General features: G+C 46.2%; 1 protein-coding gene across 1 annotated transcript in view; it reads right to left on the bottom strand.

Moving 5' to 3' along the window:
- Positions 1 to 2,401: 2,401 nt before the first annotated feature.
- STYXL2 (serine/threonine/tyrosine interacting like 2) overlaps positions 2,402 to 18,268 on the bottom strand; it is a 161,718-nt gene continuing 145,851 nt past the window's right edge. The window contains exon 6 of the mRNA XM_063956738.1: positions 2,402 to 5,725. Within this exon, the coding sequence (XP_063812808.1) occupies positions 2,991 to 5,725 (2,735 nt within the window). The 3' untranslated portion in view covers positions 2,402 to 2,990. The remainder of the gene's footprint in view (positions 5,726 to 18,268) is intronic.

The following is an 18,268-nucleotide window of genomic DNA, read 5'->3' as shown; positions in this document are numbered from 1 at the left end:
CCTGCATTACTAACAGCGTTGTGCACCTGATCCAGTCATCAGTCTCCTGCATTGCTAACAGCGTTCTGCACCTGATCCAGTTATCAGTCTCCTGCATTACTAACAGCGTTCTGCACCTGATCCAGCTGTCTGTCTCCTGCATTGCTAACAGCGTTCTGCACCTGATCCAGTTATCAGTCTCCTGCATTACTAACAGCGTTCTGCACCTGATCCAGCCGTCAGTCTCCTGCATTACTAACAGCGTTCTGCACCTTATCCAGTCATCAGTCTCCTGCATTACTAACAGCGTTCTGCACCTTATCCAGTCATCAGTCTCCTGCATTACTAACAGCGTACTGCACCTGATCCAGCCATCAGTCTCCTGCATTACTAACAGCGTTCTGCACCTGATCCAGTCATCAGTCTCCTGCATTACTAACAGCGTTCTGCACCTTATCCAGTCATCAGTCTCCTGCATTACTATCAGCGTACTGCACCTGATCCAGTCATCAGTCTCCTGCATTACTAACAGCGTTCTGCACCTGATCCAGTCATCAGTCTCCTGCATTACTTTCAGCGTTCTGCACCTTATCCAGTCATCAGTCTCCTGCATTACTAACAGCGTTCTGCACCTGATCCAGCCATCAGTCTCCTGCATTACTAACAGCGTTCTGCACCTGATCCAGTCATCAGTCTCCTGCATTACTAACAGCGTTCTGCACCTGATCCAGTCATCAGTCTCCTGCATTACTAACAGCGTTCTGCACCTGATCCAGCCGTCAGTCTCCTGCATTACTAACAGCGTACTGCACCTGATCCAGTCATCAGTCTCCTGCATTACTAACAGCATTCTGCACCTGACCCAGCCATCAATCTCCTGCATTGCTAACAGTGTTCTGCACCTGATCCAGTCATCAGTCTCCTGCATTACTAACAGCGTTCTGCACCTGATCCAGCCATCAGTCTCCTGCATTACTTTCAGCGTTCTGCACCTTATCCAGTCATCAGTCTCCTGCATTACTAACAGCGTTCTGCACCTGATCCAGCCATCAGTCTCCTGCATTACTAACAGCGTTCTGCACCTGATCCAGTCATCAGTCTCCTGCATTACTAACAGCGTTCTGCACCTGATCCAGTCATCAGTCTCCTGCATTACTAACAGCGTTCTGCACCTGATCCAGCCGTCAGTCTCCTGCATTACTAACAGCGTACTGCACCTGATCCAGTCATCAGTCTCCTGCATTACTAACAGCATTCTGCACCTGACCCAGCCATCAATCTCCTGCATTGCTAACAGTGTTCTGCACCTGATCCAGTCATCAGTCTCCTGCATTACTAACAGCGTTCTGCACCTTATCCAGTCATCAGTCTCCTGCATTACTAACAGCGTACTGCACCTGATCCAGTCATCAGTCTCCTGCATTACTAACAGCATTCTGCATCTGATCCAGTCATCAGTCTCCTGCATTACTGACAGCGTTCTGCACCTGATCCAGTCATCAGTCTCCTGCATTACTAACAGCGTTCTGCACCTTATCCAGTCATCAGTCTCCTGCATTACTAACAGCGTACTGCACCTGATCCAGTCATCAGTCTCCTGCATTACTAACAGCATTCTGCATCTGATCCAGTCATCAGTCTCCTGCATTACTGACAGCGTTCTGCACCTGATCCAGTCATCAGTCTCCTGCATTACTAACAGCGTTCTGCACCTGATCCAGTCATCAGTCTCCTGCATTACTAACAGCATTCTGCACCTGATCCAGTCATCAGTCTCCTGCATTACTAACAGTGTTCTGCACCTGATTCAACCATTAGTCTCATATACATACTTGTAACAATGACCTGCATAAGGAGAAGCATTATCAGGCCCTCAAGTTTCTTACACCCAACAAAATCCCAGAGACGTGACACCGCCATTGTGTACATGGCAATGCAGTCATTGCAACATAATTCTGTGTTTAACCGAATATTAAATTCTGAACATGATGCATCCTTGCTTACAGGTGTCAATAAGGGCACACTTACAGGTACACACTTGCACAATATCTGCACAATTTGTAATTTCTAGGCAAATCGGACTGACAAATTGTGCATCTCATGCTGTGTGTATGCCCGATTGTGCGCTCCCGTGGGTCGCAGACATTATTTTCTGGTTGGCTGTGCTGCATGGCCAACCAGAATATATCGTGTGCGAGGTGGTGCAGTGTAACGAAGGACGGAACGAGATGTCGTTCCGTCGTTTATTGCATCATACAGTGTGTACGTGCAGATGGTCCGTCTATTAATAATCGTGATGTACATTATTAACTTCAAATGACATACCACACCTACCAGGATTTGAACACATTTTGGGGGTGCAGAATAAGCCCCCTAAACAATGCAAAAGACTAGAACACACAGACAGTAAATAACCAGCACATTAGAGCATGAAAACAATACTGTTTATTGTCAAAATGTTACATTATAAACTTCATAAATGGCAATCACATAATTGGATATTTTATAAAGACTGCTTTCATCTTTAAAAAAAATAATCTGTATTAAAATTATTTTAATTACAAAATGTGTAGGTCGTTTACACTTAATAACAGCAATCCGTAGTCTGCTAAATCCTGCTGTTTAATATACAATATGATATAAATATTGCCATGCATTTCATGCGGATGAATTATGTAGGCACCCTGGCAATTGCAGATAAATGGATCAGCTGAGCCATTGTGTTGCTATTCTGTGAATTTGATGTTTATATAAAACACTGTATTGTGTAGCATTTTATTTTTGCCAGCTAATTGAAATATAGTAATGTCAGGGTGAGAGGTGGCAGCTGCAAAGAAATGGTTGTCACAGGCAACTAAATTGGAAAACTGAAAAGCCAACAAGGAAACAAAAAGCTGAAAAGGATATGCATAGGGCAGCTACAATATAGGGGTAAGTCAGTTTTTATGACGGTTGACATTGCTATCGTGGTAGGATTACTATTCTAGAAAAGAAGTGCTCAGGGTTCGTTTTCAGGTATCTTTTTTGTGTCTCCGAAGTTTTGCTTTGGTTTCCTCTTGTCTGCTCCTCCATGCTGCAATTATATCGTCATCATCCATTTCCTCTGCCTCAACTTTGCTCTTTCTGTCACGAGACCATCGACCTCCGGAACTATGACTTTCCGATGGGTCATTGTCCTCTTCATGCTCATTGTCTTCACTCTTCCCTAAGCTCTGGGTAAATTTCCTTTTGGAACCCAAGTCAAACGTATCGGAATTATCTGACTCCTCAGGATCTTCTAAATGACTTGTTCTGGGTCTTCTACTACCGGTGACATCAATATTCTCATTTGCCTCTTGTGACTGGTCACCAAAATATGGCTCTATTCTCTGATCCTTCATATATTGAGACGTGTTGCCTGTAGAACTCTTGAAGTAACTGGTCTCCTCTTCAGAAGATGTTGAAAATCGCGACGTGGCTCTGTTAGTTTCTCTGTAACTCTGATAAGATGAAGAAATCTCTTTGTCATCTTCTAGTAACTTCCTGGCATAGCCATTGATTTCAGAATTCTCCTCTCTCTGATATTCTGATTTTCTTGAGTATCGTTCAGAAGTTCTCCCTTGTGAAATTGCACTGCCTTCTGTTTTCACCCCACTGAGCCATGTACTAACATTTCTTTCTAATTCTGAACTTGTAGACTTGACATTTGAACAATTACCCAGATAGGAAGATTTTTCACATTTGTCCCATTCCCGATTTGAGGACAATCTAGAACTCTGGAACTTAGCACTTGAGATACTTCCTTTATCTTCTTCCTCATCATCATCAGTGCCTTTAGCTTTTTTCTTCTTGAACATATAACTACGCTTATTGTCAGATTCAACTTTTTCCTTTCTATACTGGGACAATTTTCCAGTCAACTCTTCTCTCATCTCATTTTCCTTCTGGTTGAGTTTTTTCAGATCCACATCATCCATAAAAAGTCCATACAGCGGGACACTTGTTTGGGTAATTTTTCTCTTTGCACTAGACATATTTGTATTTGCGCTCATAGATGTGTTGTAGGACAATACAGAGTCTGTGCTTTTGAAGTCACGGTGCTGAAATCCAGAACCAGACAAACAAGAACCTCCGGCTGCACCAAGTACTGAAGATCTTTCATCATCTGCTTTTCTGCCAGGATCTCCAGAGTTCATGCTTAGAACTGAAGGAGCACGGGACATATTCATGATCTCATTCTGCTTTTGAGCAATGGTTTCAGTCACCACATTAGCTATCCAATTCTGAATGCTTGCTATGGAAATGGCATCAACTGGTCCGGATGGTAAATTTGGTGGAAGCACAGTAGGAACTTGTGCTGCGCCTACAGAACTCCTTGTGTGAGATTGTCGTGACCTGTTGCTCTGCATGCTCAATACGGACCCTGTCTCATTAGGACCACTAGCTGAAGGTGCACTTTGGATAAAGGCAGACAGTGGGATGCTGCCACTTATAGAACTTTCATTATCCCAGCCACAAATCGACTGGCTCTCCTCCAGATTCTGCTTTGAACGTTCCAGGATCTCTGCCCTTCTTTGTTTACGTTTTGCAGTTGCCGTGTCTTCTCCTTTGGTAAGTTCCACAATTTCCTCTTTGTTTTCATTGCCAACTTTCTTCTGGTGCTTTAACTTCCATGCTTGGTAGGCTGTTACGTCAATGTCTGACTGGCTCAGTTCGTCACCTTCTTTTTTGCCACCACTTTCCTCTTTATTTTGAGAATCTGAAGTCTCTGAATCTTTTTTGTGATATCCAAACTGAATTCTTTTGATTTTCCACCTCTCCAAAGGGGTAAGTTTATGTTTGTTGTTTTTGCAAAAGTTAAACAAAGATCCAGCTTCTGAACAAAGGCTTTTCTCATCAATATCCTTTTCTCTTTTTTTATCATCTTTTTCAGTTTTGGTTTTGACTTCATTCTCAATTTCCAAGAGCCTTTGGTTCCACATATCCCAAGTGCTGTCAGTAGAAACTGAATCTGTACGTCCTCTGGTCATTCTCTTCATTCTGCTTGCTTCAAATTGTTGTTTCAACATCCGTATTTCCTGAGATGTGACGCTTTCTACATCACTAATTTCACTTGGTGAATAACTTCTCTCACTCATCAGAGAGCTTCTGTCATCTCCATGCTCAGATGACTGAAATTTAGCATTTTCCTTCTGCCACTTATAAACCATTTGTTGTACATACTCTTCACTTACATCGCCATCCTCAGGAAGCGTTAGGCCTAGCCCATTTTCTTTGTCCGGTGTGTCCCTTGGTGGAAGTCCTTGTTTTCTCCTCCACTCTTCATAAATCTTTTCCTCTTCATCTTCATCGATGAGCGTAGGCTGTTTAGAAACTACACTTGACTTCCCCATCAGACTCATTGCACTGCCCATGATGCTAGCCGTGTCCTCTTCCACAACAGTGATAGAGTGAACCTTGGCACCCATGACGCTCTCCACGTCTTCTTCTTCCACAACTATGGAGTGGGCTTTAGCTTGTATGACAGAGCCTTGACTATTTTTATCTTCATCATCTTCATCGGGATCAAAATATTCACGATCTTCCAGTAATGCTTCATTAAGTTCTCGCAACTGCATAATAAACCCGTCATTAGGGTAGATGGCTCGTTTTTTGCGTAGGGTCATTAGTGCTTCTAGAATAGTCATGTGATGGAAGATCATCAGATAAGCTGCGACCAGTACTGCAGATCTACTCATTCCCATCTCACTGTTCACTAAAACTTTACCTGTGAAGGAAGAATGAAAACAGTTATTTTTGCATTACTAAAAAAGAGGAGGAGAGCTTATATTCCGAAAAAAAAGAGGTAGGAGGTATTGCTGAGACACAGAAGTGGTAAGACAGCACGGGTTAGGTAGGGATGTAGCAGTTTTGAAGCAATGGAGTCTGGGGTAGCGTCTGATAGAAAGAGTTAAGGAGTTTTGCAGGAATGAAAGGATATTATCAGTGTGGAGGAGAGGTGTTAGTCTGTGGCTTACTAGAATGGACTGAAGGCAGTGTGGAGTCAGATACGTTTGAGAGGACAAGAGGTTTGTAAGTGAGGGCGAGGAGTTTAAATTGAATTCTGAAGGGGATAGGACAGTGGAAGGCCAGAAGCAATGCCGCATGAAAGAAAGATCAGGCTGGTGGCAGGGGGGAGACCATATAGAAGAAGGCTGCAATAGTCAGGACAAGAGATCATAAAGGAGTGGGTCATTGTTTTAGTGACAATGAGGGTGAGCAAGGGTCGAATTTTGGAGATGTCTGGAGATGAAACCAATAGAACTGGAGGAGGGACTGGATGTGGGGAGTGAATGATTGGGAAGAGCACTGGCATCATTAGGGATGTGGAATCAACTCTGAATGGGTGCAATGAAAATGTAGACTCCTGCTCAGAGACTGGGAGCCAGGTGCTGCACTGTTACATTATAGGAGGAGATGGTTAGTGCAAGGAGAGTCTTTGGAAGCAGCCCAGCATCTCCGGGAATGCTAGGCATGCCCCCAGAGTGATGGAAATGGGGGGTGTCACAAGGTCACACACCCTTATATATTTGGAATTTTGGTGCGCTGTGTGTCACCATCCTCAGTGACATTGCTGGGGCGGTGTCAAAGGTAACAGCCCTGGCAGAAGACTTGATGAACTTAAGAAATTGTTAGACTGACAACAGTGATGGAGAAAGTTGGACATAGGTGGAGAATCGAGAAAGGTGGAATGCAAGTTCAGTCTTGGACATATTAAACACTGAGAAGAGATGACTGATGGATGGTTTGGTATATGAAACATGAGAGAGGAGGTATGGGAGTGGTCCAGTTATGACAGGCAGAGCCGGGTGTCAGCATAAGGATGGCACTGCAGACCAAATGAGCTGATGAAGACCCCATGGGAGGAATACACTGAAAAGAGTAGGAGGCAAAGGACAGAGTCTTGATGGACCCTTCAATCCTTCTTGAGCCTTACCCTCACTGTCAACAACACCACCATCTCCTCAGTTCATCAAGTCCGCTGCCTGGGCATCACTGATGAATCTGCAATATCATTCACTCCTCACATTCAGTCACTGACATACTCAAGTCGGTTCCATTTCTGGAATATTTCCAGAATTCACCCCATCCTCTTCCTCAACACTATCAAAACACTAGTCCATCCCCTCATTATTGCTTGTCTTACCTATTGCAATCTTCTCCTCTCTGATCTTCCCCTCACATGATCTTTTCCTTACTTGATAGGCAAAACTCCAACACTTTAGTTGTTAAACAACACATTATAAGGTCTGAGTAACTGTACCAATATTCCTTGCTTTGTGGCCTGTTTTTTACACATATCTATGGAGTTGTAGGGGTCATCTGCTAATTGCCGTACATGGGCATTGACATGCCAATTGCGGTTACATCACTGTGTTTATTCAGGTACTTTTAATGGTAGATAGATGGTCATTTATATTTTCTAAAGAAGAAAAAAAGAGAAATGTCCCTCAGTACACTGAAAAGTATCAGCTGTAAGATTTGTATACTACATTCTGATGGAAATACAGAAATAATTAGGGACTGGCAGTATCAGAGAAGCCTTGACGAGGCCTGGCAACATAATCATATCTTTGCAAAGATATGCAACCAAGATCTCTGTATTTCTATTAAATAGCAATAAATTAGAAACCAGACTCTTGACACTCGGCACACTGAAACTTTGTGTCCTGATCATGCTTCTGCGGAACTTGACTCTGGCCAAGTTATGCAACGGAACCAGAGTAACTGAGGGACCTAAGTAAGGCAGATATTCTAACGGGATGTGGCACAGGTGAGAGTGTGTTTATACCACGTATACCCCTTTTCCCCAACAATTTTCCTTTTCAATTCAAGTGTCTGCAGTTTCCTGTAAGTGTCTACTTCACTATAATGATCAACAAGTTGCAGGGGCAAAGGCACAGGGCTACAGACGTAGATCTCAGGACCAGCTGCTTCTCCCATGGGCAGCTTTACGTGGCTTGAGGAAAAACTGCAAATATTGTTTACAAAGATTTTTTTGTGATCAATGTGTACAATATAAAATATACATTACAGTATTAGATGGCACTACTGTCTTTGCAAAATTAGTTTTGCAATAACAGACATCCACGTTGTCAACACTCGTTCATATATATTTATGTATGTACTATTATCATGTAGTATCACAATATGCAATTATATGACCCACAGTGGGTGCTATTATCATATCACATAGTGCTAGGGACTACCAATATCAGAAAAGCCTTGTCGAAGTCTTGCAGCTTAATCATATATTTTCAAATATATGCAACCAAGATCTCTGTATTTCTATTATTATGTAGTATACAAATCTTATTACTAATACTTTTCAGTGTGCTGGGGAAAATTTCTCTTTTTCTTCATGCTCCTGAGAAGGATTACTACATTGATTGGGCAGCTACCATTCTGTATTGCCATTTATATTTTCTACCTACCAAACGATGCTAAATGTTGAAAGTCTGACTGTGCTTTATAAGTGACCCAGATTAGATGTGCTAGCTGGAATCTAACTTGAAGTCTGGAATTATGATACGATAATGGACCCCCTATCCTACAAATATTTTACCATATAAATGAACAAAACCACAGGCTGAGAGCTTTTATACATTTTTGGAACTCCGTGAAAACTTCTAACATTCTAGTTCAAACTCCAGGTGGATTTTCCTTTCATGAGTGTTAGGCTTTAACCTTGAAGTTAATCATTTGACTTTTTCCCCAACACTTTTAATACATTTAAAATGTATGATTAATAATCACAAGGGGCGCCAAGAGTGTGTGTGTGTGTGGGGGGGAGGGTGGGGGAGCCTGGGGACTGGGAGTACATGGGAAATGTAACTACGTTCCCCCGTGGTGTTCACAACCTAACCCCTCTGTATGCTGAGTTTGATCGTAAGTAATGCAGCTCGAGCAGAACACAGAGTAGCAGAGTAGCATGAAGACCATTATATGCACTGCCCATAAAATAAAGCTCGGGATTCTATATATTCACCCTGCGCCGTGTGCCATAATGCATTGGCTACAGAAAGTACCATGTACTGTTACTGCGCTCTCTCCTACGTAGAGTACATACGGATTACCGGAGCTAACGGGAATGTAACAGTAGACTTGGAGGAGACACTATCTTCCGCCATATCCTCATGTTATCACCTGACTTGCCATAGGGTGCAGAAACATCCAGAACAAGGCTCAATGCTATTTATAAAGACGCATCGGACAAGGGTCAGATCTCTGGCAGGAAATGATTTATAGTCTTGAAGAATTTAACAGCCCTCCGTGAAGATGAAAATATTTCATAACAGGAAGAATATAACCAAACCACAAATGTAAAGACCTTGGTAACTGGGGGACACCAGGCATACTGAAAGGTATTCCATGCAAATTGGGAAAAAACATCCCAACATGGTCAAGGTCATCTGTAACATGATGGACTGCCCTGGCTATGTATGAATGTGTCTAGCATGTCTGCAAAGAGAAGACTACAGTGACTGTGAAAGATCTACATTTAACAGGGTGCGTCACATACACCACTCACCCTGTTTTTTCTTGTGGGGGCCAATGTGTTCTATTGTTTACTGTGGGGGATGATGTGGGTTTTTTTTGCTGGGGGTTAATGCATTTGTTATTTTCCCTATGGGGTTCAATATGTTTTATTTCTTCCTTTGGGGGGGCCAATGTGTTTTCATTTTTTTCTTGTGGAGGCCAATGTGTTTTCATTTTTTTCCCTGTGGGGGCCAATGTGTTTTATTGTTTTCTGTGGGGAACAATGTGTGTTTTTTTTCCTGTGGGGGCCTATATGTTTTTTTTAGTGATGAGCGAGGTTCGGTTTTACTCGGTTTTACTCGGTTCTCAAAACGGCATCTTATTGGCTATCCAAAACACGTGACATCCGTGAGCCAATAAGATGCCGTTTTGAGAACCGAGTAAAACCGAGTAAAACCGAGTAAAACCGAATCCGCTCATCACTAGTTTTTTTCCCTTGTGCAATGTTTTTCATCTGCACCTGTGTCTGAGTTGCACCGTGCATGCAGTGCATTTAGAATTGCAGTACAGATTCATATGCACACACCGAGAAGTGTATTTGTTATGAACTGAGTTCCTGGAAATCAGGGGAGTGTGTGGCAACCGGGGAGTTCCAGTACTCACGGGAGAAGCTGCGGCTAGTATAAATGAGCGCAACAACTCCTACTCTACCCCTGACTCCGTTACTCCTCCCAGTGGTGGGTTGGTGCCTGCAGAGCTAGTCTTCTATAGCAGCCACGTTTGAATGGGCGAATAAGGTCCGCACAGACTCCAATGCCCCCAGGTCTTATGAGGTAACAAGGTACCAACTGAGACTGCGAGTGAGTAAGGGAAAAGCTAACTAAAACCTGCGAGACTACCAACAAGAGAGAATACAGAAGGACAATGAACAGATTATGAGCGGCGCGGCCACCGAAATCCCAACATAGGAATCAAGGCACGGACTGAGGAGAGAGTTCAAATCAAAACACAACCAAATTGCACGTATCAAATTGCACAGAATGTTGAAAGCATATACACTAAATATATGAGTGATTGTGAAAGCAACAATGCTCTAAGATGTTATAAGCAACCAAATAAACAGTGACAGCAACAATGCTCTAAGATGTTATAAGCAACCAAATAAACAGTGACAGCAACAATGCTCAAAGATGTTATATACAGAAAATAAGAATTTACTTACCGATAATTCTATTTCTCGTAGTCCGTAGTGGATGCTGGGGACTCCGTCAGGACCATGGGGAATAGCGGCTCCGCAGGAGACAGGGCACAAAAGTAAAAGCTTTAGGATCAGGTGGTGTGCACTGGCTCCTCCCCCTATGACCCTCCTCCAAGCCTCAGTTAGGATACTGTGCCCGGACGAGCGTACACAATAAGGAAGGATTTTGAATCCCGGGTAAGACTCATACCAGCCACACCAATCACACTGTACAACCTGTGATCTGAACCCAGTTAACAGCATGATAACAGCGGAGCCTCTGAAAAGATGGCTCACAACAATAATAACCCGATTTTTGTAACAATAACTATGTACAAGTATTGCAGACAATCCGCACTTGGGATGGGCGCCCAGCATCCACTACGGACTACGAGAAATAGAATTATCGGTAAGTAAATTCTTATTTTCTCTGACGTCCTAAGTGGATGCTGGGGACTCCGTCAGGACCATGGGGATTATACCAAAGCTCCCAAACGGGCGGGAGAGTGCGGATGACTCTGCAGCACCGAATGAGAGAACTCCAGGTCCTCCTCAGCCAGGGTGTGCCCCTGAGCAAGTAGCAGCTCGGCAAAGTTGTAAAGCCGAGACCCCTCGGGCAGCCGCCCAAGATGAGCCCACATTCCTTGTGGAATGGGCATTTACATATTTTGGCTGTGGCAGGCCTGCCACAGAATGTGCAAGCTGAATTGTACTACACATCCAACTAGCAATCGTCTGCTTAGAAGCAAGAGCACCCAGTTTTTTGGGTGCCTACAGGATAACAGCAAGTCAGTTTTCCTGACTCCAGCCGTCCTGGAAACCTATATTTTCAGGGCCCTGACAACATCTAGCAACTTGGAGTCCTCCAAGTCCCTAGTAGCCGCAGGTACCACAATAAGCTGGTGCAGGTGAAACGCTGACACCACCTTAGGGAGAAACTGGGGACGAGTCCGCAGCTCTGCCCTGTCCGAATGGACAATCAGATATGGGCTTTGTGAGACAAAGCCGCCAATTCTGACACTCGCCTGGCCGAGGCCAGGGCCAACAGCATGGTCACTTTCCATGTGAGATATTTCAAATCCACAGATTTGAGCGGTTTAAACCAATGTGATTTGAGGAATCCCAGAACTACGTTGAGATCCCACAGTGCCACTGGAGGCACAAAAGGGGGTTGTATATGCAATACTCCCTTGACAAACTTCTGGACTTCAGGAACTGAAGCCAATTTTTTTTCTGGAAGAAAATTGACAGGGCCGAAATTTGAACCTTAATGGACCCCAATTTGAGACCCATAGACACTCCTGTTTGCAGGAAATGCAGGAATCGACCGAGTTGAAATTTCTTCGTGGGGCCTTCCTGGCTTCACACCACGCAACATATTTTCGCCACATGTGGTGATAATGTTGTGCGGTCACCTCCTTCCTGGCTTTGACCAGGGTAGGAATGACCTCTTCCGGAATGCCTTTTTCCCTTAGGATCCGGCGTTCCACCGCCATGCCGTCAAACGCAGCCGCGGTAAGTCTTGGAACAGACATGGTACTTGCTGAAGCAAGTCCCTTCTTAGCGGCAGAGGCCATGAGTCCTCTGTGAGCATTTCTTGAAGTTCCGGGTACCAAGTCCTTCTTGGCCAATCCGGAGCCACGAGTATAGTTCTTACTCCTCTACGTCTTATAATTCTCAGTACCTTGGGTATGAGAAGCAGAGGAGGGAACACATACACCGACTGGTACACCCACGGTGTTACCAGAACGTCCACAGCTATTGCCTGAGGGTCTCTTGACCTGGCGCAATACCTGTCCAGTTTTTTGTTCAGGCGGGACGCCATCATGTCCACCTTTGGTCTTTCCCAACGGTTCACAATCATGTGGAAGACTTCCCGATGAAGTCCCCACTCTCCCGGGTGGAGGTCGTGCCTGCTGAGGAAGTCTGCTTCCTAGTTGTCCACTCCCGGAATGAACACTGCTGCCAGTGTTATCACATGATTTTCCGCCCAGCGAAGAATCCTTGCAGTTTCTGCCATTGCCCTCCTGCTTCTTGTGCCGCCCTTTCTGTTTACGTGGGCGACTGCCGTGATGTTGTCCCACTGGATCAATACTGGCTGACCTTGAAGCAGAGGTCTTGCTAAGCTTAGAGCATTGTAAATTTCCCTTAGCTCCAGTATATTTATGTGGAGAGAAGTCTCCAGACTATATCACACTCCCTGGAAATTTTTTCCCTGTGTGACTGCTCCCCAGCCTCTCAGGCTGGCATCCGTGGTCACCAGGACCCAGTCCTGAATGCCGAATCTGCGGCCCTTTAATAGATGAGCACTCTGCAGCCACCGCAGAAGAAACACCCTTGTCCTTGGAGACAGGGTTATCCGCTGATGCATCTGAAGATGCGATCCGGACCATTTTTCCAGCAGATCCCACTGAAAAGTTCTTGCGTGAAATCTGCCGAATGGAATCGCTTCGTAAGAAGCCACCATTTTTCCCAGGACCCTTGTGCAATGATGCACTGACACTTTTCCTGGTTTTAGGAGGTTCCTGACTAGCTCGGATAACTCCCTGGCTTTCTTCTCCGGGAGAAACACCCTTTTCTGGACTGTGTCCAGAATCATCCCTAGGAACAGCAGACGTGTCGTCGGAAACAGCTGCGATTTTGGAATATTTAGAATCCACCCGTGCTGTCGTAGAACTACTTGAGATAGTGCTACTCCGACCTCCAACTGTTCTCTGGACCTTGCCCTTATCAGGAGATCGTCCATTTTCTTTGAAGAAGAATCATCATTTCGGCCATTACCTTGGTAAAGACCCGGGGTGCCGTGGACAATCCAAACGGCAGCGTCTGAAACTGATAGTGACAGTTCTGTACCACGAACCTGAGGTACCCTTGGTGAGAAGGGCAAATTGGGACATGGAGGTAAGCATCCCTGATGTCCAGGGACACCATATAGTCCCCTTCTTCCTGGTTCGCTATCACTGCTCTGAGTGACTCCATCTTGATTTGAACCTTTGTATGTAAGTGTTCAAATATTTCAGATTTAGAATAGGTCTCACCGAGCCGTCTGGCTTCAGTACCACAATATAGTGTGGAATAATACCCCTTTCCTTGTTGTAGGAGGGGTACTTTGATTATCACCTGCTGGGAATACAGCTTGTGAATTGTTTCCAATACTGCCTCCCTGTCGGAGGGAGACGTTGGTAAAGCAGACTTCAGGAACCTGCGAGGGGGAGACGTCTCGAATTTCCAATCTGTACCCCTGGGATACTACTTGTAGGCTCCAGGGGTCCACTTGCGAGTGAGCCCACTGCGTGCTGAAACTCCTGAGACGACCCCCCACCGCACCTGAGTCCGCTTGTACGGCCCCAGCGTCATGCTGAGGACTTGGTAGAAGCGGTGGAGGGCTTCTGTTCCTGGGAATGGGCTGCCTGCTGCAGTCTTCTTCCCTTTCCTCTATCCCTGGGCAGATATGACTGGCCTTTTGCCCACTTGCCCTTATGGGGACGAAAGGACTGAGGCTGAAAAGACGGTGTCTTTTTCTGCTGAGATGTGACTTGGGGTAAAAAAAAGGTGGATTTTCCAGCTGTTGCCGTGGCCACCAGGTCCGATGGACCGACCCCAAATAACTCCTCCCCTTTATACGGCAATACTTCCATGTGCCGTTTGGAATCTGCATCACCTGACCACTGTCGTGTCCATAAACATCTTCTGGCAGATATGGACATCGCACTTACTCTTGATGCCAGAGTGCAAATATCCCTCTGTGCATCTCGCATATATAGAAATGCATCCTTTAAATGCTCTATAGTCAATAAAATACTGTCCCTGTCAAGGGTATCAATATTTTCAGTCAGGGAATCCGACCAAGCCACCCCAGCGCTGCACATCCAGGCTGAGGCGATCGCTGGTCGCAGTATAACACCAGTATGTGTGTATATACTTTTTAGGATATTTTTTCAGCCTCCTATCAGCTGGCTCCTTGAGGGCGCCCGTATCTGGAGACGGTAACGCCACTTGTGATAAGCGTGTGAGCGCCTTATCCACCCTAAGGGGTGTTTAATTTATCTGATTCAGGAAAAACTACAGGTAGTTTTTTCACATCCCACATAATACCCTTTTTTGTGGTACTTGTAGTATCAGAAATATGTAACACCTCCTTCATTGCCCTTAACATGTAACGTGTGGCCCTAAAGGAAAATACGTTTGTTTCTTCACCGTCGACACTGGAGTCAGTGTCCGTGTCTGTGTCTGTGTCGACCGACTGAGGTAAATGGGCGTTTTAAAGCCCCTGACGGTGTTTGAGACGCCTGGACAGGTACTAATTTGTTTGCCGGCCGTCTCATGTCGTCAACCGACCTTGCAGCGTGTTGACATTATCACGTAATTCCCTAAATAAGCCATCCATTCCGGTGTCGACTCCCTAGAGAGTGACATCACCATTACAGGCAATTGCTCCGTCTCCTCACCAACATCGTCCTCATACATGTCGACACACACGTACCGACACACAGCACACACACAGGGAATGCTCTGATAGAGGACAGGACCCCACTAGCCCTTTGGGGAGACAGAGGGAGAGTTTGCCAGCACACACCAAAACGCTATAATTATACAGGGACAACCTTTATATAAGTGTTTTCCCTTATAGCATCTTAATATATAATCATATCGCCAAATAAGTGCCCCCCCTCTCTGTTTTAACCCTGTTTCTGTAGTGCAGTGCAGGGGAGAGCCTGGGAGCCTTCCCACCAGCAGTTCTGTGAGGGAAAATGGCGCTGTGTGCTGAGGAGAATAGGCCCCGCCCCCTTTTCGGCGGGCTTCTTCTCCCGTTTTTCTGACAACCTGGCAGGGGTTAAATACATCCATATAGCCCCAGAGGCTATATGTGATGTATTTTTAGCCAGTATAGGTACTTTCATTGCTGCCCAGGGCGCCCCCCCCAGCGCCCTGCACCCTCAGTGACCGTTGGTGTGAAGTGTGCTGAGAGCAATGGCGCACAGCTGCAGTGCTGTGCGCTACCTCATGAAGACTGAGAAGTCTTCAGCCGCCGATTTCTGGACATCTTCTCTCTTCAGCATCTGCAAGGGGGTCGGCGGCGCGGCTCCGGTGACCCATCCAGGCTGTACCTGTGATCGTCCCTCTGGAGCTAGTGTCCAGTAGCCTAAGAAGCCAATCCATCCTGCACGCAGGTGAGTTCACTTCTTCTCCCCTAAGTCCCTCGTTGCAGTGAGCCTGTTGCCAGCAGGACTCACTGAAAATAAAAAACCTAATAAAACTTTTACTCTAAGCAGCTCTTTAGGAGAGCCACCTAGATTGCACCCTTCTCGGCCGGGCACAAAAACCTAACTGAGGCTTGGAGGAGGGTCATAGGGGGAGGAGCCAGTGCACACCACCTGATCCTAAAGCTTTTACTTTTGTGCCCTGTCTCCTGCGGAGCCGCTATTCCCCATGGTCCTGACGGAGTCCCCAGCATCCACTTAGGACGTCAGAGAAATGCAGGCAAAGCAATGTTTGTGTGGAACCTCCACAAAAACCTGAACACAAGGCTGGCTGGATCTGATCAGGTAATCAATCGAGCAAGTTTTCCGGGTCATGGGCACAACACAGGCTGACAGGATATCCTACGAGCTGACAGGTTCACACTGAAACAGGAACTAAGAACTATCACCAGCGTTTTGGGAGTGACCAGGCAGGGCCGAAACTAGGATTTTTGTCACCCGGGGCAAGGTAGTCATTTATATATATATATATATATATATCTCTTTCAGAACTTTTTTACCTGAGAAACTGCCTTTTCTAACATACATTTCATATCCAGGAAAAAGTGTCCCCATTTTACACAGTACGACAGGCAAGTGTCCCCATTCCCCATTTTACACATTGCGGCAGACAGGTGTCCCCATTTTACACATTGCGGCAGGAAAAAGTGTCCCCATTTTACACATTGCGGCAGGAAAAAGTGTCCCCATTTTACACATTGCGGCAGGCACAGGTCCCCATTTTACACAGTACGCTGGCAAGTGTCCCCATTTTACACATAGCGGCAGGCACAGGTCCCCATTTTACACAGTACGCTGGCAAGTGTCCCCATTTTACACATAGCGGCAGGCACAGGTCCCATTTTACACATAGCGGCAGGCACAGGTCCCCATTTTACACATAGCGGCAGGCACAGGTCCCCATTTTACACATTGCGGCAGGTGGTGGAGGGAGAGAGAGAGAGAGGAAGGGAGAGGGGCTGACTTACATTTGAAGCGGTTCTCGCCGCTCTTCAGCCGCCTCTCCCTCCTCGTCTGCGCGGCTCCGGGCTCCCCCTTCTCCCTCCTCCGGCGGGATTTCGTGGAATGACGCGTTTGCGCCGTGGCGTCATTCCGCAAAACCCCGCCCCCCGAGCTGGGCACTCGGGAGAAGGGGGTTTAAAAGTATGTACCGCGGCGGGTGTTAGGGGGTCTCGGCGCCCCCTCCAATCTGGCGCCCAGGTCGCCTGCCCCCCTAGCCCCCCCCTAGTTTCGTCCCTGGACCAGGCGAGGAATATAAATGATGCTGCCCCAATCACCACTCAGAACCTAAATTAACTAAGTGCAGCTGCCCTGCTACACGTACCAAGAACCTAAGCAACGGGGAACACCTACTGCTTCTGGTGTCCCTGCTGCCAAGGAGTGCGGTGGCCCCCAGCGACTGGTGTCAGCCTGTTGCTAGGCGGGGGTCAGCGGGAGGTGTGGCGTCCAAGCTCCTAGGCAACGGCCGGGACGCACGACTCCCAGTGCTACCAGTATTAGAAATGTTTTGGGCGTTGCTAGGCAGTTACTGGGGTTGGGTACAGAGATGGGGAAACATTGGAGGCCATACTCAAATGTATGATCTGTATACCTAGGGTTCACTACGATATGCCGGCGGTCGGGCTCCCGGCGACCAGCATACCGGCGCAGGGAGCCCGACCGCTGGCTTACCGACAGTGTGGCGAGCGCAAATGAGCCCCTTGCGGGCTCGCTGCGCTCGCCATGCTACGGGCACGGTGGCGCTCTACGCGCGTCACACTATTTTATTCTCCCTCCATGGGGGTCGTGAACCCCCACGAGGGAGAATAAGTGTCGGTATGCCGGCTGTCGTGCTCCCGGCGCCGGCATGCTGGTCGCCGGGAGCCCGACCGCCGGCATACTGAAGACCACCCGTATACCTATTAGCCCTATTTTTGTCTTGTGCAGACTAATGAGTTTTTATTTTTTTCCTATTGAAGCCAATGTGGTTTTATACTGTAAGGCCCAATGAGTTTTATTGTTTTATGTAGAAGCCAATTACTTTTTTTCTGTGGGGGACCACTGTGTTTCTTTTCTCTGGGGGACAATATGTGTCTTTTATCTTGTCGGGGACAATGTGTTTATTTTTTCTTGTGCAATGTTTTTGTCTGAGTTGCACTGCGCATGCGTACTGATGGTGCTTGTACAGTTGCAGTATTGATTCGGATGCATGCACCAAGAGTGTATTAGAAATGTGTTAGGTGTTCCCAGGCGGTTGGCTATAGAGATGGTGAGTTGCTCACATTGGAGGCCACACTCGGATGATCTGCAGATA

The sequence above is a fragment of the Pseudophryne corroboree genome, chromosome 2 (assembly GCF_028390025.1).
Source record: "Pseudophryne corroboree isolate aPseCor3 chromosome 2, aPseCor3.hap2, whole genome shotgun sequence".
Lineage (NCBI taxonomy): Eukaryota > Metazoa > Chordata > Amphibia > Anura > Myobatrachidae > Pseudophryne > Pseudophryne corroboree.
The sequence above is the reverse complement of the archived record's forward strand: the minus strand, read 5'-3'. Positions and strand labels throughout refer to the sequence as shown.